We start from the raw sequence: 25,077 nt of genomic DNA, 5'->3' as shown, positions 1-25,077 counted from the left end.
ACGCACCTCGCGGCCATTCATTAATTCATTCAAAGTATGTCCACTGAGCACCTATGGTGTGCCAGGCACAGTGTTCAGTGCCAGCGACACATTCATGAACAAGCAGGACACAGTCCCTGCTCTCAGGGAGCTCCTGGTCCTGTGAGCAGTGGACGGAGCATCCCAAGGTGAGTGAAGAGTGCCACACAAGGGGCACCTGCCTGGGGACCAGCAGTGTGTCGCCTTCTCTTGCCCTCTCAGTCGCACCCTGGACGATGCCCTGGTTTCCAGGTACAGGGTGAGGGTTCAATGCAAGTGAGCCTTTTTGTTAGGCGAACTCTATAGTTTGAAGCAATATCAGCAGCCCTACATAGTCAAGGGGCAGGTACAGGGCACAGACCCTCTCCATTATGCCAGTAAGAAAGTGCTGCAGGGGGGCAGATAGCAGGGTGGACAAGGTGCAGGGAGGCATTTGAAGGAAGTGGGCCGAGGCCTTGAAGGATGGGGAGGAGTTGGATAGGTTGGAAGATGGGACAGGAAGCATCAAATGGTTCTGACTCAGGGGCACAAGGGGCAGTGTGACTTGCCAAGTAGCATGAGATGCATATTACAAATGAATGAAGCCCACAAGTCAGAGACTTGCAGGGGGAAAGCCCAGCTTGGACTCTGCACTGCCTCTGGTTGGCCCTCAAACTGGCCCTTCTCTGTGCCTCTAAGGTGCCTTCATATTGGGGCCACCTGTCCAGGACCCACATCTGGGAACAATCAGAATAAGGCCTAGGCCCTGCCCACCAGCTCACAGTCAATCTCAGCCCCTCTGTATTGTCCACTTGGACCCTTGGCTCTTCTTGCTTCTAACCCAGTCTCCCTGGCTTTGGTTACAGGGTTTAGTTCTTCTCAATTTGACCTTGGAGATCCCTAGGCCTTGGCCTCAGTCTATCTTCCTTTCTTCCTGCTCCTTTGGAAATCATCCATTTGGGTGCTCAGGACCCTGGAGCCACACCTCACCAAGACCCTGTTCTTTCTGTTCTACCTCCTTTCAGAGTTTCTGGACAGCCCCCACCTCCTTTCCTTCCTCTCCCTACAACTCAGCAGGTCTTTCCTGACCTTTCCTGACCTTTCCTGCTGGGGACTTGACCTCAAGGCCAGCATCCTCCCCAGTACTCTTGACCTCTAAGAGGGCAAGTCCTTTTTCCCCTTAGTTCAGCAAGATGAGGTTGCAACATCTCAGAAAGAACTTCCTAAGTAGAAGCAAATGGAAAAACCAACGTGAAAAACCAAAAGCAAAATACAGTCCTCTAGAAATAACCAGTTTACAAAGTTCAGATTTCCTGTCCTGAGCTAGAAGAAGTCTAGCCAGATCAACTGGCCAGGGACTCCTGCCTGGGAGCACTCCCCAGGTCCACTTCTATCCCATCTCCTGCACCCACATGCCTCTTCTCTTCCCCTCTAAGGAAAGAGGCTGGGTGTCCAGTGAACAGAAGGGGCTTTTTCTGCAGAGGAATGCTTCTAATCACAGAGAGCATGGGAGGAGGCAGGGGAGGAGAAGGAACATTCACAAAGAGCTTATGCAAACATCTTGCACTGTTCTTATCATTTTCTTTATATTATCTAATTTAATCCTCACAATAATTCCATGACGTAGGTGTTAGCACTGTCCGCTCCTTACTGATGAGGAATCAAAGGTACAGAGATAAGTAACTTGCCTGTACCCAGGAAATGACAAAGGATGGGAATCAAGGGACCCTCATGCAGGAACAGGCCCTCCTCAGCTCTTTCTCCCAGGCTTTGGAAGGGGAAAGACTTCATCTCCCCAACTCTTCCATCCCATCTACCCCAATGCCTGCTCCCTGCTCAACCCTGAAGGGGCAGGGAAGGGAGGGATAGTAGGAATGAGGGACAACATGAGCCTTCTCCACACTGTCCTGAGGAAGAAGCCCCTATGACGGGGTCTGAGCCCTGGACCCAGAGGTCCCGATGAGGTGGGCACTTACCCAGCTGGTGGCAGCTGTGGCTCTGGTGGCTGTGTTTTGGCCACAGGACCTCCTCTAGCTGCACTGCTCCTGCGTAAGTTGGGTGACCCCTCAGCTGAGCGTCGGGGTGCCAGCCTGGAGTTCTGGGGGTCAAATTCCTCCTCAGGAATGACCTCCTCACAGCGGGCTCCACGAAACCCCGAGCGGCAGATGCAGAGCTGGGGCCGACTGCAGGAGCCTCGGTTCTGGCACGGTGGCTGGCACACGGCTGAGGAGACAGGGAGAGAGAAGTGACAGTAGGGCCTGGCACCCTCCATTCATCGGCTGCCCAACACCTTCCCATCAGAAGCACTCCCCTGCCCCAGGGGGTGGCCTGAGCCCTGCCTGGCCCCCCTCACTCACCAAGGAAGCCAAACTCCTGGCCTCAGAAGGCCACCTGGGCCCGTTTCCCTCTCCTTTCTACCCAGAGGCCTCCAGGAGTGTCTTTGATTTTTGGACAAGAAGTCAAAGACTTGACCAGAGTTGTGGATGGCTCACACCAGCCCTTCCAGCAGAGGCCTCCGCAGGGCAAGCACACCAGCTGGCAGTGTAGTTATACCTAAATGTCCACTCCTGCCCTGCTGGAAGCCCCACAAAGGTAGACGTTCTATTTTGTGCCCTCTGGTCGCCCCAGGACTCAGGCTGCCACTGCGTAAATCCTCAATCAATGTTGAATGAACGAGTGAATATCTTTCATGGGAAAGGCCTCAACAATGGCCTATTAGTCAGGCCTGAGCTGGTGGGTTTTTCTGCTGCTCATGAGCTGTGTGACCTTGACCTCACTAAGCCTGTTTCATCTTGAATCATGAGGAGCAGACTGAGGAGGGGCCTCTCAAAGGCACCTTCAGCCTAACAGGCTCTCCCATCTTCCTCTTGGAAGAACACCTGCTCTCCAACTCCTGACCCCCAGCTAAGTGGGGCCTCCTGGCTGGCAGCTGTGAAGATTCTACCTTCTGAGTCCAGGGTCGAGCCTGGGGATCGGGTAGGACTGAAACTGGCCCCTTGCTCCAAGCCAGCCCTGCGGAGCAGCATCAGGTCAGGATTTCTCTTTCCATTGCCTTTCTTCACCTTGTGAAGTTTAGAACCACTGATCAGCGATCAAGGGAGAGTCACGCACAGAGGCCTACCTTGAGCCTTCCCTCTGCCTCCAGGAACCTCCCTGCGGAACATATATGAGCCCTGGAGAGCATACTGGGCCCTCTAAATCCAGTCTCATCCACCTGTCACTTACTCACCCCATAAATAGTTGTTAAAGCTCTACTGTGCACTAGGCAGTGAGCATGAGGTCCTTTCCCATGCGGGGCTTACAGTTCAGTGAGGGAGACCAACAGAGGCAAGAAAAGAATGGCCTGATAGAGTGTCAGGCAGTATGGAGGGCCACAAAGACAACCATGGCTAAGTAACCAGGTGAGGCGGTGTTCCAGGCCCACCCAGAAGGGTGGCCAGGGCCCCTCTCTGAAGAGCGAGGTGGCAGTGGTGCAGGGAAGGTGTATCAGAAGATTCAGGCAGAGGAAAGGCGAGTTCAAAGCCCTGGAGGCTGCAAGGAACCAGCAGGCTGGGGGCTGGTGGGGAGGGAGAGTAGGCCCAGCCATCCAGGGTGGTTGAGGAAGCAAAGGCTGATACACAGACCTTGTCTCCTCCGTTATTCTAAGCTTATTTGTGAAACTATCAGGCACCCTTATCCAGACCAGGTATCTGAGGTGTGGCTGGCTGCCCATCCCTTCTGAGAGGAGCACCAGAATCCACATGACCTATGTCACCTCTCTTTCAGAAAGGTGGCTCCCTAGTACCTTCAGGAGACCAGCCCACAGACAGGCAGTGAGGCCCTCCCAAGGTTGACCCCTCTAACATTCCTTGAAGTCAGGCTGCCCTGGCCCAAGGTGGCCTCTGCTCTCTTTTCTTCCTGACTTTGCACATTTTTTCTGCTTCCCCTGCATTTACCTAAGTGCTACTATAGCCTTAAGGTCACCTCCCCATCCCTGATGGCCCACCTCTCAGCAACTGTTCCCTTCTCCAAACAACAAGGAAAAGTGCTTACTGTGCACAGCACTCAGTGGGCATGCCCGGTACAATGGGCTTTTCATGTACGTATCACAGTATCTCAATCAATACAGTCAGCCCCTCCGAGTGCAGCACGTGTCCTTACATCTCTTTGTATCTTCAGTTCCTAGCAAATGCCTAACAATGACACAACCATTATCTTTTTCATTATGGCAGTTAATGTCCAATGAGTGCTGTTAGACTCTCTCATTTAATCCTCATGACAAGGCTAGGCAGAAGATATGATGATTCCCAAGTAGAGATGGTGCCTCCTGAATTGAGGGAGGTTAGGAGACTTGCCTAAGGTCACCCAGCTAGATGACAGTGGAGCCAGGATTCAAATCTGGATCTGTATGACTGAGCCCAGACTCTTGAGCTCACTGACCCAGGGCTGATGCGACTGTTCTTCCTCCCCCCTACCTCTGAGCCTTGGCCCAGCTGGTGGTGAAACAAAAGGGATCTGTTGGCTTCAAATAGACCACCAAATGCACCCTGGAGTCCTGTCCTAGGAAGCTGTACATGCCAGGTCGACCCTGGTGGTAGAAACACCAGAACCCAGACCCCTCCAAAGCCCACACAGTAAACCTTGACATGATGAGGGCAGATGTAAACCAACCCATGCTTCCACTCTATGGCCATCCATGAGCATTTACTAGGAGGGAGGCTTGTAGCCGAGTCTCTAGCACACTTTCTCACACAGAAAGCAGGACTCATAGGCCATGGGACAAGTGCTGTGTTGGCTACAGCCTCTGATCCAGGCTGGATAAGGGTATAGGAAAGTCAGGAAAGGCTTCCTGGAGGAGGCGCTGCTGGCCAGGGTGTTCTTACCTTGATGGACATCATGTCCATCCAGGGCCAGCCTGCCCAATCAGCAGATAGTGGGGAAATAACAGGTCTCACTGCAGGATTGCGACCCATTCCCAGAAGGCCCCTGGCCCCTAGACCTTGCCAGACAATTGTAACCAGAGCACCTTCCAAACACGAACTGCCGCCATGGTAGGATCTTGCCCTATCACCTGGCTGCCACTCCATTTTCCTAAGCAGGCTTAGTCCCCACCTTACCACCCACTAGGCCACCACTACAGAGACACAGTCAGCTGGGGTGAGCCTGGCTGCAAAACCAAGACAGTTGGGCTCTCAGGGAAAGAGAGAGACCCTTAGTAGATGGAGACCCAGACCTATGAACATGACTAGCCTCACTGTCTCTTTCAGGAAATGAACAAAATCTCCAGCAAATGCTTGTATCAGATCAACTGGAACAAAAACATAATCGATGTTAATGTCACCAGAGTCAAAGATGTGCCCACAGCTGGTTCATGGATAGACTGCTTATCCAGAAAGAAACATCCTGAATTCCAAATATCAGATGATTGACATAGCACTTGATTTTCACAAAAGTTCACCTGGGAACCTGTACTTTTCTTCCCAGGAAAATCATATATAAGATCAGAGAGCTCAACCCTTGGTGTGTCACCGGTCTTCTGTTTTCTGAGCAGTGAGGGGTGTCTGTACCCTGCCTTTGGTGTATGTTTACTTTCACTTTGCTGTTCTCTAATAAATCTTTGCTTATGCCTAGCTTTTGACGCATCCTGAAATTCTTTTAAGGGCTAAGTCAAGAACCCACATGGGCTGAGTTGAGATTCCTCTACCCTCTTGGAGAGACCTTATTCCATCCCTTTCCAGTGACAAAACCAGGGTCTGTGAACACTGGGGAAGGCAGACATGCCCAGGACAACCCTCTGCCTTGTTTTTCTTCTTAGGGAGGGAGAGGCAAGGGAAGGCCTGAGTGGACCCACCCCTCTTTTCCAGCAGAGACCCAAAGCCTGGTGTGGGTGAAAGGAGAGTCATACAACTCCCACCTCTCAGCAGGTGATCCTCACCCCAAAGACAGTCATCAGAAAAGAGTCTAGTCTCCATTTTCCCCTCCTAATGACCCCAAAGATGGCCCATCCTTGACTTTCACATTAAGATCTTTTATTCTCTAGAAACCCAAGACTCCCACAGTCCAGCAAAGTGAGCCCCTATGCCTTGCTTTGACCCACCTAATTCTGGTCCTGCCTCATTTCCACTGACATTAGTGAGCACCTCCTCTCAGTCAGAACAGGCATGGGGGTGCAGAGAGATAGCAATAGTGTGCCCCACACAGAGGCGGTTCAGCCGGGTGGTGGGTCCTCCCTGTGTAGAAGGCCCTTGCCCAGCAGGGAATTCAGTCCTCTGTGAGGACACAGGTTGCTACAGTGAACACTTCAGGGCCAGGGGGAAACTATGGAAAGTGCACTTTCTGTGTATAACATGGTAAATAAAAGTTTGAAAAGGCTTCCAAGCCAGGCAGATGTGTTAGTGGAAAAGAATCCACTTGGGAAGGTAAGTCTTCAAGATCAACCATTAAAGAGGCGGCCAGTGCAGAGGCCCTGTTAGGGAGGCAGATCCTCCAACAAATAGGTTTTGAACCAGCTCTCACCAGCTTCACTTGCATCCTGTCACTTGAGTACCGTCTTGTGTGGTTTTCACAAGTCTCAGCAAGATGCCGAGTGCCTGACTTCCTCCCTGAAGTGTTCAAATGTTTTGTTCTGAGCAGAGCATATTCATTGTGGGACTGGAGTATAAACTCCTTTTTTCTCTATTCCCTCCAAAATCACCCCCAAATGGCCCACAATGGTGGCTCCAATTGAAACCAAGTCCTTGTGTTTGCTACGCCTGCAGCTCCACCATCAAGTGGCATTCCCAGTCCTCTTTTTTTTCTTTTTTCTTTTTCCTTTTTTGGCCGTTGTACTGATGATGTAACCAGGGCCTCTTGCCCAGAGAACTGCTGGGCAAGCACTCTATCACTGAGTTGCCTACCTGACCTATTGGTCTTTCTAATTTAAAAACAGTCCATAACTGGGTGCAGTGGTGGATGCCTGTAATCCCAGCAGCTTGGGAGACTGAGGCAGGAGGATCACAAGTTCAAAGCCAGCCTCAGCAATTTAGCCAGGCCCTAAGCAACTCAGTGAGACCCTGTCTCAAAATAAAAAAATAGAAAGGGGTAGAGATGTGACTTGGTGGTTGAGCACCTCTAGGTTCAATCCGTAATACTATAAAAAGAAAAGACAAAAGTATCTTTTGTGTGGGAAGAAGGATATTAAAATGTTCCTTTTAATTAAAGGTGATGATATGTGGTAGTGGTTTTTTCTTCCCCTAATATCCTCACTTGGAAAAATGAAAATCTAGCCACTATACATTGATATTTAAGAAATTTTGGAGTATTGTAACGGTGCATAAAATTCAGTGATACTTTGCATGGGAGGAGCAAGAGTGGTCTGTGTCCTGAGACCCTACAAAACATTTCTACTTCAAACAAGCACTTTAAAGGAAATCAGTCATCTCTGACTTGCTGGTGGGTCCTCTTGCATAAAGTGGAGGGCAAAGCCAAAGGCCCCTGAGAGGTGGCTCCATGCAGTGCAGTGGGATTTTAAAAGAGAAAACCTGAAACCATGGTTGTCAGGAGATCTTCATGTTTTGCCCTTGGAGCTTCAACCTGGGCATTTTTCCTACAGAGTAGAGATCATACCTCCTGCTTGAGAAAGCACAGTATGAGTTACTGGGCAGTAATCAGTCTTCGATGGATTATTGGTGGAGGTTATCAGCACAATGCTGCCCTGTTTAGCCCCCCTGGGGTTGACCATCCCAGAAAGAACACACCAAGCCCCTCCCTACAGAGGTCTGCATCCTCAGACACCTGGAAGGCTCTGCCATACCCACTTGTCAAGGCCAGTCTTCAGCCATTCATAATCCTGGCTCTTCTGGAACCCTGTCTTTCCCACACTCCTTTCTTCTTCACTGAACATTAGATAAGTGGGGAGTTCAGCTCTGTAGAGTTAGCCAGACACCAAAAGAGGAAGAAAATTCTGAAAAGTGCTCCAAAAGCAAGAATAGAAGGCATTGTTTCCCCAAACGCCCCCACCTTTCTGGCTGTGCCCCTTCTACCTTCCCTCAGCTCCAAAACACTAGAGCCGAGATTTGCTCAGATTTTCCACACAAAACCCCTACTTTTGGGAGGAGACCAAGCTCAGATCCGGCAAGCCTAGAGGGAAAGTCTAGAAACAGGTCCCACTATGCAAGCTGCTTCGGCCATCTGCTCAGAGCCTCTAGTGATCAGTTCCTTGGTAGCAGAAAGAACATGGCACAGGGTGTCGGAAAGATTTGGTTTGACGCCAGCTCAGTGATATCCCAGCAGCATGACCTTGGACACCTCTCACTGAGATGGCTCACCATGCTTCAGTCATCTTCTTCATAAGATGGGGCTGATAATTCCTGTCTCCACGGCTTGTTCTAAGTCTCAACAGAGATCCTGGATGTAAAGTATTTGAATTTAAATGGATTAAAATGAAATAAAATTTAAAACTCAGTTCCTCAGTCTCACTAGTCACATTTCCAGTGCTTTAATAGCCACCTGTGGCTCATGGTGACCATATTGGCCAACAAGATACAGAAATTTCTATCATTACAGAAAATTCTAGTGGATGGCACTGCAAAGATTTTATTTTGTTTTGTTTTGTTTTGTTTTGTTTTGAAAGAAAATAACCCCAGAGGCAAGAGGTTTTCTGAACTCAGAAACCCTCAGCATGACTATTTTCCCAAGGAAAAGCAATGTCAACTTAGGCCCTGGTTAGAGAGACCATCCAGAGGCTGAGCTGCTTTCCAATGTCCATCTCCTCCCCAACCCTATCCATGCCCCCAGGCAGGGCATTTATTATCAATTCTCTCTCCTAGGTCCCAGAGACATCTTCTCCTTCATCTGTGACTCGTAAAATGAGGTACTGATGTCAGGATGGGCCGCCAAAGCCTCTCCCTTCCTCCAGCCTTCCAGCGCCACCCTCTCCATCTCCAGACCATCCTCCAGGCCCTGCCTCCACACCCTGAAACTTAGCTGCTCCTCAGGTTCCACCTCCACTTTTCCTAACATCTGTGGTCTGGGAGACTAACAACCTCTTCCCTGCTACCAATCTCTCACCTGGAAGATTGCAAACCTGACCATCTCTATCCACCTGCAGTACTTGCCTCAGCCCTTTCCTGGGCACCTCTCCTGATTACTCCCATCTGGAAGTCTCAGTTTCCCTCTGGAATTTGCTTACTGGGGCATTCACCTGTGGCCCTGACTGTTTTTCCTCAATCATGACCCTTGGTTTCCACAGGAAGGGGACCCTGATATTACAGAGCCCTGAGGAATCCCTGTCTGGCTCAACATACACCTTCAGAACCCACTGGGGATTCATCTCTCCACACTCAAGCCTTGACCAAGTACAATGTCTCCAGGGCCCTGACCTCAGGCCTGAGCCTCCAGGCTATGGAGAAGTCAGGGCCTCAAGGCCTTGCCCGGCTGCCACCACAGCTGTGTTGGGCCGCTGCGCTGCTCGGGACTGCTGGAGAAGGCACAGGGGCTCTGCAGCCGGCCAAGTGGCCGGCCAAGCGCCCAGCTCCAAAATAGCAGTTGTGTTCACATAAAAGCCTCTAATGAGAGAAAGATGCCGTTCTTGGCCTCTGGCGCACTCTCTGCAGACGGCCGTCTGGCAGGCCAAGTGGGCCTCTACTGTTTGGCGGCCCGAGGGGAGGAAGGGGAGGTGTGAGTCAGACCTTGGCCCCCAGCCTCTCTGCCTGGACCGCCCTGTTAATTGCATTAGCAAATGCTGCAATGCTGGGCCAGTTGGGGGCTGGGGGGCGAGGGGTTGGGACAGACAGCAGCCCCAATTACCACCAGCTCCAGCAGGCATGAGGAGCAAGACCTCTGGGCATGTCCATCTGGGAGGAGGCAGGGCTTCAGAAGCCTCAGTCCCAGAGAGGCCTCTGGAAGTGAGGGAGGATGATTTGAGGACCTGGAGTGTCCACCCTCAGGCATGAGCCTGGGATGAGTCTCTTCCTGGGAAGCAGCTAAGAGATCTGGAAGATAGTTCTGTGGTTGACATGGAGCCACCCATCCTGGTGCACCAGCTCTGGGGCCTCAGTCACGGTGGAACAGAAGCATGGAAGACAGTGTGGCCTCACAGTCACAGGCTGGCTGAATTCTAACCAGGTGACCTTAGGCCAGTTTCCTTCCTCTGTGTGCCTCCTGCCCTCATCTAGAAAATGATTGTGCCTCCCATATTTGCTACTTGCCTACGATGGTAAACAAAATAGACATTGTCCTTTTCGTCATGGAGTTTCCAACTTTGAGAGACCATCACTAATCCAAAAGTAAAACAGAAATCGGGATGGGAGACATGAAGTCAAAGAGATCCAGAATAATGAGGCTGCTCAAGAGCAGCTCTTGACAGCGGCTGGGGCAGCCCCTTGAGGCAAGCACTGGGCAGATGACAGGGGGCTGGAGGAGAAAAAGCAGATGGGAAGAGAGCAGCATGTTCCAGGAACCCAGGCTGGATTCTGCAAGTAAGGGCTCAGAGTCCAGGCTGGAAAGCAAGTCAGGTTCAGAGACACCACAGCAGGACGTTAAGTGGGTGGTGGGGAGAGCAGCCAACAGGGAACAGCAGAGAGGTACAGAAAAGTACACAAGGGATTTGAAAGGGAAGTCAGGTTTGCAAAGGTTTCCAGGTGAGAAAGAGATCTGGTAGCAGGGGAGAGGTTGTTAGTGTCCCAGGACACTGATGTTAGGAAAAGCAGGGGTTGAACCTTGGAGAAGGATGGGTGATAAAACCTGAACTGGTGGAAGGTGTCCCAGATGGCCCCGAGGTGTCTGGGGATGCCATTTTGTAGGGTGGGCAAGACCTGGGTGGGGAGTTGGCTCAGGAAGGGAAATCATGAGCTAGCTTGGGATGATTTGGGGTTGGGCTGTCTGGAAGATACCACAAACAGATGTTGAGTAGGCAGCAGATGCAGGAGTCTAGAGGTCAAGGAAGAGGTCCTGCTGAAGATATATATATATATATATATATATATATATATATATATAGAGAGAGAGAGAGAGAGAGAGAGAGAGAGAGAGAGAGACTTCAGTGGCCCCAAGATGAAGTTTACATTTATGATAAAGTACTAGATTGTTCCAAGAGAAGTGCAGTGAGAAAGAAGAGAGGATACAGGACTAAGTCTTGGAAATCCAATATTTAAAAGTGGGTAGGAGAAACAGCATCAGGGACATGGGGGGAGATTGGAGTGTTTAATGCATCCTGGTAAAGTAGGCACGTGGCATTATTGTCACTGCATGTTACACAGTACTACTGGAGCAGCAATTTTTGCTAGGCTTGGTTCCCATGGCCCCCGTCTTTGGAGTAGGAGGTTTATAAAATCCTGGGGAAGTCCAACATTTAGATGTTGGTTAGAGGCTTGGGGATGTGACTCAGGGGTAGAGTGCTTGCCTAGCATGCTCAAGGCCCTGAGTTTGATCCCCAGCATCACTATAAATAAACAAATAAACAACAAACAAACAAACAAAAAGAAACAATCAAAGATATTGGATAGAGAAGGAGACAAGCAAAGGAGACCAACAAGAGGTAGCTGGGGATAGAAGAAACGAGCAGGTCACCTATGTGATCCGCTACTCACTTAGTCCTTTAACAAACTTGAATCAAATATGTACAGAGGACATAAAGGTGTGGAGGGAGGGCCAGGGACTCCACTGGCATCCTAGAACCCAGAACCCAGCTTCAGAAAGCTCCCAGTCAAGGACATCTTCTAAATGTTATGTTGGGCAAAGAGTCCCAGGGGAACACATACCTGCCTACCAGGAAGATCTGAGGTGTCCCCTACAAAGTATCCTGCTGAGACTGTGCCCTCTCCACTGAGGTCATACCATTATTTCCTGACCACCTCCCACCTTCCTCTTCACCAACCCCTCAGTCCACAGGATGGTCCATCCCATCCAGAGATGACCACCCATAGGCTCAAGCCTACAACTCCTGGCACGTTTTGTTGTTGTTCTTTTTAGTTATACATGACAGTATATTTTGACATATCACATATACAAGGAGTATAACTTCCCATTCTTGTGGTTGCACATGATGTGGAGTTACCCTGGTCGTGTATTCATATATAAACATAGGAAAGTTATGACCGATTCATTCTCCTGTCTTTCCTAATCCCATCCGCCCTCCCTTCCCTTCGTTACCCTTTATCTAATCCAATGAACTTCTATTCTTCTCTCCTGCCCCCCAACCCTTATTCTGAGTTAGCATCCACATATCAGAGAGAATATTCAGCCTTTGGTTTTCTGGGACTGGCTTATTTCACTTAGCATGATAGTCTCAAATTCCATCCATTTACTGGCAAATGCCATAATTTCATTCTTCTTTATGGCTGGCTCCTAGCACTTCTAACCAGTTAATGAAGAACATAAAAAAATCCCACCCAAATCCTGACCTTTTTCCCCAAGATTTATTAAGCACCTGCCATGACAAAGTCCTGGGCTGTATGCATTGTGTATCACTTCATGTACCTCATTTTTTTTTTATACAGGGGCTTATTAAGTTGCTGAAGGTCTCCCTAAGTTGCTGATGCTGGCCTTGAACCTGCAATCCTGTCTCAGCCTCTCGAGTTGCTGGGATTGCAGGGGTGTGCCACTGTGCCCCAGCATGATCACCTCACTCTTATAACTACCAAAGATACATTCTCATCCTTAACTCACATATGGGGAAACTGAGGCTTAGAGTTGCCAAAAACTTTCCTAAGATCACCGTGGTAATAAGTGATGGGACAAGGGTTGGAACCCAGGGGGGGACTGCCCATTTGCCAGTCTTCTCCTTTGGAATGGAATTGGGATGGGTAGGGCCAGGCAAGTTCCCTCAGTGAAGCCAAGAGGAGACAGACTGGAAGAAATGGGGTTCTTGTAGGACTAAGATGAGAAGCAGAGGGGATGTTGTTCAAATGCCCACGATGTGTGCAGAGGCTCTGAACCAAGAAGGCAGGAGCTGTTACAACAATTCTCACCATTATGTATAACTGTAATGCACCAATGAAACAATGTGGGAGGGGGAGAAGGCAGGAGTAAATGTCCACTGTCTTTACCCCCAGAGTCCCCTAAGCACCACGGAGAGCTTCTGGAAGGGTTGAAAGAACTTAGTAGCAGAAAGTGACCTCTCAGCTGAGGCCTGGAATAGGCACTGTATCATTCACTCCCTTCTTTTTTGTGCACTGAACCCAGGGTCCAGTGCTTGCTAGACAAGCACTCTACCACTGAGTGACATTCCCAGCCCATTCGATCCCTTCTTAGTGAAACTTTACCTTGTGCCCGGGATGCTGCATGCTGGAGGTAGTGAGACATAGTCTCTGCCCTCAAAATCAAAGCCAAACACGTAAAGAGCACATAGTAGAACATGCTGGGCCTTGAACTAAACATCTGACCTAAGAGGCTTCATTTGTTCCTTTTTAGTCACCATGTACAAAAGAGAAAAGTGAGATAGAGAGCATAAGCAATTTGCCCCTAGTCACACAGCCACGGGGTGGTGGAAATGGCATTTAAACCCAGCAGTCTCCCAGATGGAGCATTAAACTACCCGCTAAACTGGCCATGTGTCAGGCAGTGGGCACACAGTTGCTCATCTAGCAGGGGGCATGGAGGTAAGGCCTTGAACTCTGGAACCAGGCTACTGGATTCACAACCAGGCTCTGCTGACCCCCACAGCTGTATGGCTCAGACAAACAGCTGGCCTCTCTGACACACCGTAAGAACTATAGAATGTTGTCATTCATTCTCAAAGACTCCTCTACATCGTTATACCCATTTTATGGCTCCATGGCTAAAAGAGGGCCAGTCATGCATAAGGTACCAGAGTTGAGATTCAAACACACATCTCCCTGGATCTGGTGCCAGAATCCAAAGCACATGCTCTTAACCTTGAGCCTGGTAATAGGCCCTCTCCCTCCACAACTGCAGGGACAATGCCCTTCTGCTCTCCACAGAACAGCCCTTGCCCCTATGCACTCAGCCAAGATAAAATGAGAAGGCAAGGGCATCTTCACAGCCCCTTCCCAGCTGAGGTGGGAAGAGGGTGAGCCAGTCTGGGAAGATTGGACAGTCTTCCAAAAGCAGCAGCCATACACAGGACACTGTCACCCCACACCCTACAGTTCTTCCCCTTGCCAGAGTGGGCAGGCCAGGCCCCAGGCAGCTGCCTCTACAAATACATAAACACATAAATCACAAAGCAGAGCTGGCAAAGCCACAAAAAGAAAGGCAGATACCAGGACCAGAAGAGGAGATGATGGCCCAGCTCCAGACCCAGCCAAGGTGGAGGGAGGAGCCAGGGATAGAGCAAAAGGCACCTGCAGACACAGCCTCCCTGAGGTCCAATGGCTAGGGACCTCTCTGAGGTCTAGTGGCTAGGGTCCAGTGGCTGACTAGGGAGATGGCCTGTGTGTTACGGCAACTGAAGATTGTTTCCATAAGAGGAGGAGAGAGAGGGCCTGGGGGCAACCGAACCAGGGTCAGCGCTCTGCACCTGAAAAATGGGTCAGGCCCACAGATATCTGGAAGGCCAAGGGAGAGACTGAGTCCTTACAGGATTCTGGGCCTAGATTGCATATTGGCAGTCGGGGGATGTCATCACCCCTTTTGTCCATTCTCATCTCCCACTGGCCAGGAAGGTACCCCTACGTGGACAGAATCGTGAACGCTCCCCTACATGCAGTCTCTGTTCCAGCCAGGAGGGCAGCTGTGGAGAGGGGAGAGGGAGATGCAAAGCCACCAGGGGAAGCAGGGGAGTCAGCTGGTAGGGTGTAGAGCCAAGAGCCCCACATTCTACAGAGCTCTGGACCCAGCCACCCAAAGCCAACACCCTACCGCCCGCGTGGTTCTCATTAGGCTCATTAGCAGCAAAATAGCAACAAGCAAACAGTGCAGGGACCAGCTAATTAGTGCATAGCCCATTGGTGGCTGAGCTTGCCCCAGCTGACTTCAAGTGCAACACATCCAGGAGAGCTGCCAGCCTGTGTGCCCGGTCAGGGTGGCTGCCACAGGCGATGGAGTGAAAGGGCCCAGGAGAGAAATAATGAGGGAGTGGGAATGCTTGAACAGCACCCACAGGAGCACAAGGATGCACACACACAGGTTCTGTGACAATCTGCACCCACTCAACCTTGAGTTTCCAGTGCTGAAACTCCAGTTTGCCAGAGAGATGCTGGAAAATCATGAGCAAATCAGAAAACTGAGCCTCCAGGCTGGTGCAGAGAGATGGTGGCCAGGCCCAGAGCCCTCAGCCAGCAGGGGAGAAGCGCCCCCCCCCCCCCCCCCCCCCCCCGCGAAGCTGCCCTGCTCCAGCAGGAACTCCATCCTCAGCAACACGATCCACTGGCCAAGGCTGCCTCCTTGCAAATGCTGAGCTCTCTACAACATACCAACCTCCTTCTCATCCCTTCCATGGCCTCCAGAGTCCCCAAGGCCCTGCTTCTCAAAGTGCCACTTCTCAAAGTGTGGTCTCAGGCCCAGCAGCATCAGCAACCTTGGCATCTTGTTAGAAACACAGAATACCTGCCACTGCCTCAGACCTGCTGCATCAGAATCTGCACTGATCCCTCAGGATTTGTGGGAATGTCTAGATGTAAATAGGGTCCCCAGTGTAGACCTTTTGATAATGGACACAAAACTGTCCAGTGGTCTTCAGCCACAGCTAGAATCACCTAAGGTGCCAGGCCCCAGCCCCAGAGCTTCTGCTTACCCTAAAGGTATCTGGCCACCCTCTTCCATAACTTCTCTGCCCCAGGGACTGGCCCAGAGGTGATTCTGTCTCAGATTCTCCTCTAATGAGCGTTGTGGCCTTGAGCAAGTTACCACCTCCCTGAGGCTCAGTTTCTTCTCCTTCAGAAGAATGAGGGACACATGGTTCTCCCAGACAACCCTGCCTCCAGCTACAGGGCCTGTCCTATGAGAGTCCCCACTGATCCAGGTTTTCAGAAAAGGAAAGATTGTGTGGGCAGGAGGCCTGCTTGGTAGTTTGTTCTTGACTTTAGGGTTTTGGTTTCTTTATCTGGAAGTCTTCAGAGTGTTCCAGTAATCTACCGGAGCTGCATCTGCAGATGGGTAGAGGGTCAGGTATGAGGCCTGAATCAGAGCCCCGGAGCTTGGCCAGCCCCATCCAGTCCCACCACATCATCATCTCTGGATATATTGGAGAACCAGCGATGAAGGCATCCACCATGCTGGGAACACAGACATGTTGTCACATGCCTGGACTGTTAGCTGTGAGGCCCTCACCTGAGAAGGGCCTGGTGCTCATCCTTGAGGGAGGAAGGAAGGGGGTCTGGGGGTAATGAGGCTTTGCAGCCGGGCTTGGGCCTGTCAGAGGCAGTGGCCACTACAGGAGGGGCAGGGAGCTGGCATGGACCTAAAGGGGTTCTGGAGTGCAAACAAGAAAGATGCTAGGGGCTCCTGATATCACCTGTGGGGAACGCCCACACTCAGTTGGTGCTGGACAGGAATAAAACCTCAATGATAAGAGGGTAGGGGTTCTGGGTCAGACTGGCCGCATCTAGCTCAGCTCCAGCACCTGTAGCAACATAGTCTCAGCCACATTTTCTAACCAAGCAGAGCCTTGTGTCCTCAACAGTAAATGGAGATGGTAAGTAAATACCCACTTCATAGAATTATTGAGAAGTTTAACTAAGATAATGCATGTGAACAGTTCGGCACAGCGTTGTAATAGTAAATGCTCAGCTGTTAGCTAGGAGCAGCAGCATCAGTATACTGTTATACCCAGTTCACAGATGGAGAAAATGAGGCCCAGAAAAATAAGGTTAGATAAGTGGCAGCAGGATACAGGTATTAAGAAGAGGGACCCCGGAGTTAGGTTTCCTCGGTTCAAATTAGTTCTGCCATTACCTGGTAATGTGACTTTGAGCAAGTTACTATCTGTGCCTCAGTTTCCTCACTCACAAAATAGATAGTGGCCCTACCTGCCCCATAGTATCTAGAAAGTGTACCTTGCATAAAATGAGTACTGCATCAGTACTGACTTTTGTCATTGCTACTTTCTTTAATGCCATTCACAGGAGCTCAAGAAGACCATGGTGCTTCTCCCAGAGCATATGGTTCTTCCTACCTCAATCCTTGGTTTCCAGAGCTAGGAGTACTGCTCTTTTTCCTTTCATTTGAGCCAGACTTACAGACTCCAGAACAGTCCAAGGGAAGACTGTTCCAGACTCAGGATCAGAGAAAGCCTCATCCTGGCAAAGTGCGTGACAGAGGCCAGGACTGCTGAGCCAGGGCCCAGAACAGAGGTGGATCCCCATAGCACAGAATTCGAATGGGACCCAGGAGATGTACCACAGGGAGACTCTGGGGCCAGAGCCTGGGAAGAGTTTGGCATAGTGTTGTGTAATAGTAAATACTCTGCAGACCACAAGTATGTGTGGGCACCTAAGAGACAAATGGTGACCAACACAGTGGGGCAGCAGAAGGGGATACAGGAAGCTCTAAAACATGCGTGGGAATTTGCATGGAGAAGCCGTTTCCAGTTGGAAGATTTTGAAATTTCCTCCCTTTCCCTGCACATGGCCTCTACTCCGGGGATGGGCTGCACCCTCAGGAGGCAGACTGAGGAAGAAGCCTCTGCTCCATGTCCTCATCCTCAGCCTGGCCCACCTCAAGGGAGAGAGGGGTGGATGGGGCAGGAGATACTCACGTTTGATACAGTGGTTGGTGCTGTTTGCTGTTGTCCACCCTGGGCAGCACTGTCCCCCGCAGACGTTCCTCCTGCAAGGGGTCACAGCACAGGGTCAACACAAGAATGCTGAGAGCCAGGACTATTCAGAGAGCCCTCGGACGGCCCCACCATTGTAGGCAAGGCCCAGGAGAGCACCGTGAGGCTGGGAAGATTTCCCCATTCCACAGGGAGGTTGCCTGGCCCAAGGACAGGAACTGTGGGGTCTTGCAAGTCTAAGTTGAATTCTGATTCTGCCATTCCCTGTGTGGCCCTGAGAAACCTCACTCTCTCTGACCTTGTACAATGGAGATGATAATGCCGGCCTCATTCAGTGGTTGCGATAATTAACACCGGATGCAACAGGACAGTGACCATAAAGAAGATAGGCAAGTTCAGAGAGGTTCAGTGACTTGCCAGAGCCTGATTCAAACCTGGGTGGGCTCAGCTCTACATTGCCTCTCGCCAAAACACAAACACCATGCTCCTTGTCCTATAAATGCTGACAACCCAAAGGAGTCAGAAGACACATATGGAACAGTCTTAAGAATGTATAAATGTGCACACAAACGTGCACTAGGAGGAGCCCTAGTCTTTAGCAGGCCAATGCATCATCAGACTGAGTGCTGAGTGGGAGGTTTAAGGAGCCGAGCTCTCAGGTCTCTGTTTGAGAGGGGATTCTGGGATGGCAAGCTGGTAGGAAATTGGGGCTGGGGACGTGGTGAAGCTGCCTCTGCCTAGTGAGCACACTTCTCATTTGGGAAGGTTAATGGAACTTATTTTTATGGGGAATAGAGTCCTTTCCCCAGCTACCCCTTGATACCCCTTGTATCTTCCCACATGAGACACTGACGTTCGGTACTGACATTCACTCCATTCACCTGAACTTTAGCTCTCAAGTTCTGGTGAACACTAGCAGCTCCAGCAGATTTCCCAGTCCTCACTCCCCAACCAAAGACTCAAATGTCTGGACCCGGGTGACTCCCCATGAGATTCCCTCCCGGGGAAGGACTAACTCCTTGGGGTCTGGCTCCCGTGCCCTGAGCCCCATCATAATGAGTACAAGTCGTCCACTGAGCACTCGCTGGAAGCAGAGGTGAGTGAGAGGAGGTACAGAGGCCAGAGGATGGAGCAGATGGCCATTCCTGGGATCCCTGTGGCCAGCATGGTGAGCATCTGGTCCCGCTTAGGAGATTGTTTGACATTTGAGCGGACCCCAAAGCTTGTGTGGTTTTGGGAGCCTTACAAAGAATTCAAAATAAATTCCTGCAGCTTGAAAAAGCTGAGGCCCATTCCTAGTCCTTTGGCCCAAAGTCGTGTGGAGCTGCCTCCCAGGGAGCTCCCAGAATGTCCTGCTGGCCCAGAGCTCTGCCTTGTGGGCCACCACCTTCAGCGGCTTCCTGGGTCCTGAGGAAGGGGCTGCTCCTGACATTGTATCTGAGAGTGTACTCTGGTGGGAGGGGGAAACAACCCAACCCAGTGGAAGTCACTACCCCTTGTAGTGGTGACAGTCTCTGAGGAGGCTAGAGTATCTTTGAGAGGAAACAGACTGCATGCCCTGGGGTTTTCTTTTTTTCTATTCTTTCTTTTTTCCTTTTTTTTTTTTTTTTTTTTTTTTTTTTGGAACCAGAGATTGAACTCAGGGGCACTTAACCACTGAGCCACATCCCCAGCCCTTTTTATGTTTTATTTTGAGACAGGGTCTTGCTAAGTTGCTTAGGACCTCTCTAAACTGATGAGGCTGGCTTTGAACTTGTGATCCTCCTGTCTCAGCCTGGGATTACAGGCATGCTGCCCTGGGGTTTTCTAAGAACGAAGACCTGTGGGAACCCAGTCAGCATGCATTGAGGGGCCTGTTTGCCTAGGTCATGGCATGGAGCTTAGTGCAAGGAAACCCCCTGAGCCATCAGTCACTTGAAATGTCCTCAGCAAAACTTTGCAGCTGCCCTGCTTGTCCATAGTGGAGCCCTGAGGAATGTCAGGGTCACAGTGAGTACTGGCCAAAATGAAAGGGTACTAGTCAGAAGGGCCAGACTGGGCCTGGGAGGATACTCGAGAGAGATCCCAGTATTCCATGAGAGCCTCTAGGGTCCCCGAGAGGCGATATGAAAGTCTTAGGTACAGCTCAGCAAGGAGATCAGCTGGGAGATGACCATTCGGGCCAGCACCAAAAGCAGATGAACCTGGCTAGTTGAGGCATAAGATTACTGGCTCTGGCTCCCTGGAAGCATCTTTCATACTGCTCAGAGATCAGATGAGCCCAATCTTCCAGCACTCCTACTCAGCAAACATGAGCCCAGTGTCCAGCATCACTGTTGGGTACACATCTGGCTAACACCTCTGACCAAACTGGCCCTTTGTTGAAAACCTCCCCCAGTTCTCCCCTGACCTCTAACTGCCTGTGCAGTCTAATTGCCCTGTCACCCTTCCCCCATCTCCATGACCATCCACAGCCAAGGCTGTGATCCTCCAAGGATACAAGCTTGTCACCATCAGTGTCACGCTTGGGTGTCTTTGCGCCCACTATTCGATCTGGAAAGCCTTCCCTCTCTTGCATGCTGAAAGAAACCCTTTATATTCCAGATCAGACGCTGCCTCCCCTGTGCAAAACCTCTTCTGACATCTATCAGCCTGTCCCCTTCTCCCCCTACTGCCATCAGTAGCACCGACTGTCTCAGGTGGTTGGGTGTCTGGATCTGTCTTGGTATCTCGAGAGTTCTTTCCCTTTGCTCTTTGTGCCTCTGGAGAAGCACACAGTACCCGACATGTGCTGCCCTGAATACTCCTTTGTTTTGCCAAATCCAGTGCTTCCTGCAAAGTGGGGTGAAAAACACTGGAGGAAGTGCAGGGGATGTGATCACAGCATTCAGCAACACAGCGAGAAGCGACTGCCTGTTCTGTGATGGCTCTAACCTGTGCCGTCAGTGAGCAAGTCTCTGTCTGAGGCTGGGTCCTCATGCCTGTTCCTCCCCTGGGAGATCATACTACAGGTTTGAGCTTCTAAGATAATGAATGGTGTCTGACCAGAACTGAAGAACATTTTGTTTTTCATTTCCATTTTCCTACAATTACCTCCTCTTTTTGACAAATGGTACTACTTCAACTTATGATAATGATACAAAGTTTCCTTTTAATTATGAATTTATTTATGTAGAACAATGAGTCAAGCACTGTTTGTAATGGCAAAAAAGTGTAATTCATCTAAATGTCCAAAACCAGGAGGATGGATAAATAAACTGTGGTATGTTTAGACAAAGGAACAATATACAAGAGTTAAAATGAATAAACTTGGACTAATTATATTAGCATGGTTAAATCTCCAAAGTTTAGTGAGAAAGGGGAAAAAACAAACTGTAGAAGGAATACAGTAAGATATCAGTTGTCTAAGGTTAATAAACACAAAAATAATATTGTATGCTTTATGGATACTTGTATCTGTAATAATAATATAAAATCATGTTGAATGAAATTCAGGGTAGTAGTTAACTGGGGAAACAGGGAGGCAAAATTACAGAAGAAATTTCAACTAAAAAATTGGAAGCAAAATATGCCAAAATATTATGGTTTTTCAATACCTCTTTGTATGTTTGCAAAACTTCATAAAGTACTTTAGAATGAGTAAAACACAAAGTCCTGTTATTTTAGCAATACCTGAATTTAAAGAGAATAACAGAATAAGAGAATTATTATGAAGGCAATATGCTGTGAGGTTTGTTCAAGAAACACTGAAGACTAGGAAACAATGGCTTAAAATTCCCCTTGTAGGCTGTAAAAATCATTAGTTCAGGAAAGGTATCCTGCTCTGTCACTTCTATACCTCAGACACTAGCACTGTGCCTGGTGCATACTTTAAAAGTCTTCACTGTGTAAAATAAATCCCCACGACGTTGAAAATTCCATGAGGACAGAGGCTGTCTTGGCCACTGCTGTGACAGGAGGATCCAGCATGGTACTTGGCATATAGAAGCCTTCCATGAACTGTGGAATGAGTGAATGAAGCATTCCGGTAGCGGTAATGCAGTTCCAAGATTCACCAGAAGGTGGCACTTGGTCCTTGGCGCTGTGCAGCCACAAGGCAATGGTCAAAATGGTCAGTCTGGCTTGAAGCCATTAGGCAGAATGGACTCTGTTGAGGAAGTCAGTGGAAGAAAATGTCACTCAGTCCCTCCCCTTCTACCACGGAGTGCCTGGAATGCCAGAGGAACCCATTATCTATCAAAACTGCAGGAGACAACTTAGGGGAGGAGCTAATCCCAGCACATGATGTGACCTGTGCACCTGTGTATAGCAGGTGCCTGTGGATCTAACCCAGCCGAAGCACTTACACACCAGCCTTGATGCTCCACCATCTTCTTTGCTCACTACCATCTTATTTTATGATTTCTAATAGCGTGCCCTCCTACTCTGACCCCAGTCCATCTTCTCTCCACTTGCACTTAACACCTACAGTATAAGCTCCTCCCTGATCCAGTCCAAATTCCATCTCCAGTCTCAGCCCCCTTGGCTCCTCTACATCAAGTCTGCAGTCCTGCCCCTGGGTCAGTGTAAACAGTGAAAACCCTTGTCCTTGGGCAGTGCTACACCTGCCTGCCACTCTCATTTCCAGACCCCACTCTGGTCATCACCCCTCTGAATCTTCACCTGCTGTCCGTTGAGCCCTAGGGACTCCAGTCATAGGGTCTCCCTCTGTTCTGAATTCCTCAGCCACACTGTCCCATTTCTTTGCACTTAACGTGAAGCTTCCAGTACTCCAAAGCACACTTGCCGGTACATATTTGCTCATTTCTCCAATATGATTTTAAGTAATTGGGTTGCTTTCCCAGCAGGAACAATTCTTTGGTCTCTGGGCCCTTGCCCTCGTTCCCATGCTTAGCACACGCTCTCATGAAGCATGTATCCAGTTGCACAAGTCAGGAAAGGAAAAAACTGACACACAGCAGGTGCTCCATTAGTACTCATTGAATGATCTTACGTGGGAGGACTTGGCAGCAAAGGGGTTCATTCTCTGCTAGCTTTGGGGAGGGAAGAAGGGAGTTCATTCACCTATTCAACAGATACTTGGGGAACACCAATTATGTATAGGCACTATTCTAGGCACTGGAAATACAGAAATGAAAAAAGCCAAAGTCCCAGCTTCACAGAACTTGCATTAGTGTGGGCTTGGAGGCCAGATCCTGAATACACAAACAGAAATAGAAAGATAAGTCAGTTGGAATAAGTGCTGTGAAGAAACCATACAGCAGGCTGAAGGGAGAGAGGATGAGGTGGGAATGGTCAGAGAAGGCTCCTCTGAACAGAGACCTGAATGAAACAGAATAAATCCTGCTAAAATATTGAAGAGTGATCCAGTCAAGAAAAACATTAAGAACAAAGGCCAGGAGGCAGAAGGTCCTCAGGAATAAACTGGGGGTACAAGTGTCTATGCTGTTACGGGAGAATAAACCCTTCCAGGCCCATGCCAGGAAGAACTGCTGGACTCCTTCCCAGACTTTACTGTGGTACACCATCCAGCCTGGCACTGCTGGGGTCTCTAGTGCCCTCATTCCAGAGACACCTGTCATACTCATACAAGGCCTAGAGCCCTGCGCCCATACCATCCTGAATTGTAGGGGGTGGGAGTTCCTGAGGAGACTTTTCACGCTAAGATGGAGCCCCTGAAGGGCAGCGGATGGTGCCAAGGGAACAACAAAAATCGCGTGTTTGGAGGGAGGCTTAGCCCTGCATTGCCGGCAAATGGCGCTGACACCTAAAAGCACTTGCACACAACAGACCTGGTTCTCCACATACCCACTGTGCCACAGCCACTTCTGGGGCAGACGTCCTGCCCAAAGTGCCCCTAAGCCCATCCCTACGCCTACGCCCAGCCCTCTGCGTGCCCAGGCCGACCCGTTGCCCCAATCCATACACTTGTCTCAGCGCGCCGGCTTCGCTGCCAGCCCCTTCTTGAAAACTCATCTGTCTTCATGCCCTGGAGCCCTCCACTTCTCCACCTATCCGCGCCCTGAGCCGACTCTACCTCCGCTGGGTCTCAAGGGCCCGGAGCGCTCACCCAGCTGCCCGCCTCTCCCCGCTGCCCCTCTGATTCCGACAGCGCTGCGAACGAGCGTCTGCTACAGCTGGTTAGCTGAGGGCGGGAGGAGCGTGGGCGCCTGCAGAGGCGCCAGCAGAAAGATTTAACGTCGGGGTCGGCGCGAACTGGTTTGAAAGGGTGAGGATGGTTAGTATTTGCCCTAAACTCTTCGAAAGCGGGCCTGATATCAGAGCCCTGGCGTCCGAACCTTGGGATTGCTTCCCCGCAGTTCTAAGGACAGAGAGACAAGGACACGAGTCCAGTGCCGTCTCATCTGGTCGGCACACCCCTCCACGAATGAGCGCTCCGTAGTCCCGGCTCCCGCTGTCCCCGGTTCCCGCCATGCTTCCCTCTCCCGTGCTCACCCCGTGAGCCGCCCTCGCGATGTAGACCCTGACCGCTGCGGGGTCCCGAGGCGCGGGAGAGCCGGCGCTGCCCGGGCCCGGGGTGTAGACTGCTGCTGGCCCAGTGGACTGCTTCTCCGGGTCTGCACAGGTGGCTGGACTCGGCGCGGCTGCTGCGCGCGGGACGGCCTCCTGGTCTCGGTCTCAGCGGGCCTCCTGGGGTTCCCCCAGCTGAGCTGGGTCCGCTCCGCGGGCCTCAAGCCCGGGACGGGCGGGTCCTCCTCTCGGAACAGACTGTACACCTTGGCTGCAGCCGCGGCGTGGTGGCTACCCCCGGGGCGCCGCAGCCAATTCGCGTCCCTGCTAGCCGGCTCGTATCTTCCCATGGGGTCCCTCTGGGCATGCCCCATGCCCACCAAGAGAGCCAAGGTAAGCTGCAGGAAGGCCCTCCAGGGGTTCCGCAGGGCGCGCCCGGGACAGCGGGCGATAGTCGGCGGCCTCATGGCGCCTGGCGGGTGGGCGCGAGGGACCGCGCAGGGTTTTGCAGTGGGCGAGCCCGAGCTTTAGCAGACTGCTCTCTCGACCCTCCTCGAGGCCCGTTTCCTCACGTCTAGGGGCCCCTCGAAGCAGTTGACTGGGGGCCTGGCTCTCCCCCAGCTAGGGCTGCGCGGCGTGAGCGGGGTCGGCGCTGCTCTGCGGCTGGGCGCGCACCACCGCTGCACCTTCGCGCTCCCTCCCCGGCACTGTAGCCGTCTGAAGGGGAACCGGAGGGGGTTATTTTTGGAAACCTCCCCCTGCTTTTTCGTCTCTTTTATCCACGCCATGCCCCCTCCTCGGAGGGACAGCTCAGCCCCCTCATTACCGGAGAGGGAGAGAGGAATTCCAGCAACACCCACTTTGGCACCGGGAAGCGAGCGGGCGGCGAGGGGGATTAACCCGTGAGGAGCTGGGGGCGGCGCGGGGCTGACCCGGGGGCTGATAGGGCAGACGGCGTCTGCCTGAACAGGAGCACCTGAGCCACCTTTCTCCTGCCC

General features: G+C 51.0%; 1 protein-coding gene across 5 annotated transcripts in view; it reads right to left on the bottom strand.

Moving 5' to 3' along the window:
• The window catches only part of LTBP2 (latent transforming growth factor beta binding protein 2), a 105,117-nt gene extending 80,436 nt beyond the window's left edge, over positions 1 to 24,681 (bottom strand). For all 5 annotated transcript variants that reach the window (XM_079129735.1, XM_079129736.1, XM_079129737.1 and 2 more), the window contains exons 1-3: positions 24,065 to 24,681; positions 17,612 to 17,682; positions 1,974 to 2,220 (exon numbers count right to left, since the gene is read on the bottom strand). In XM_079129735.1, the coding sequence (XP_078985861.1) occupies positions 1,974 to 2,220; positions 17,612 to 17,682; positions 24,065 to 24,546 (800 nt within the window). In that variant the 5' untranslated portion in view covers positions 24,547 to 24,681. The remainder of the gene's footprint in view (positions 1 to 1,973; positions 2,221 to 17,611; positions 17,683 to 24,064) is intronic.
• Positions 24,682 to 25,077: the final 396 nt, after the last annotated feature.

This window comes from Sciurus vulgaris (genome assembly GCF_902686455.1).
Source record: "Sciurus vulgaris genome assembly, chromosome: 2".
Taxonomy (NCBI): Eukaryota; Metazoa; Chordata; class Mammalia; order Rodentia; family Sciuridae; genus Sciurus; species Sciurus vulgaris.
This window is presented reverse-complemented; position numbering and strand designations above follow the sequence as displayed.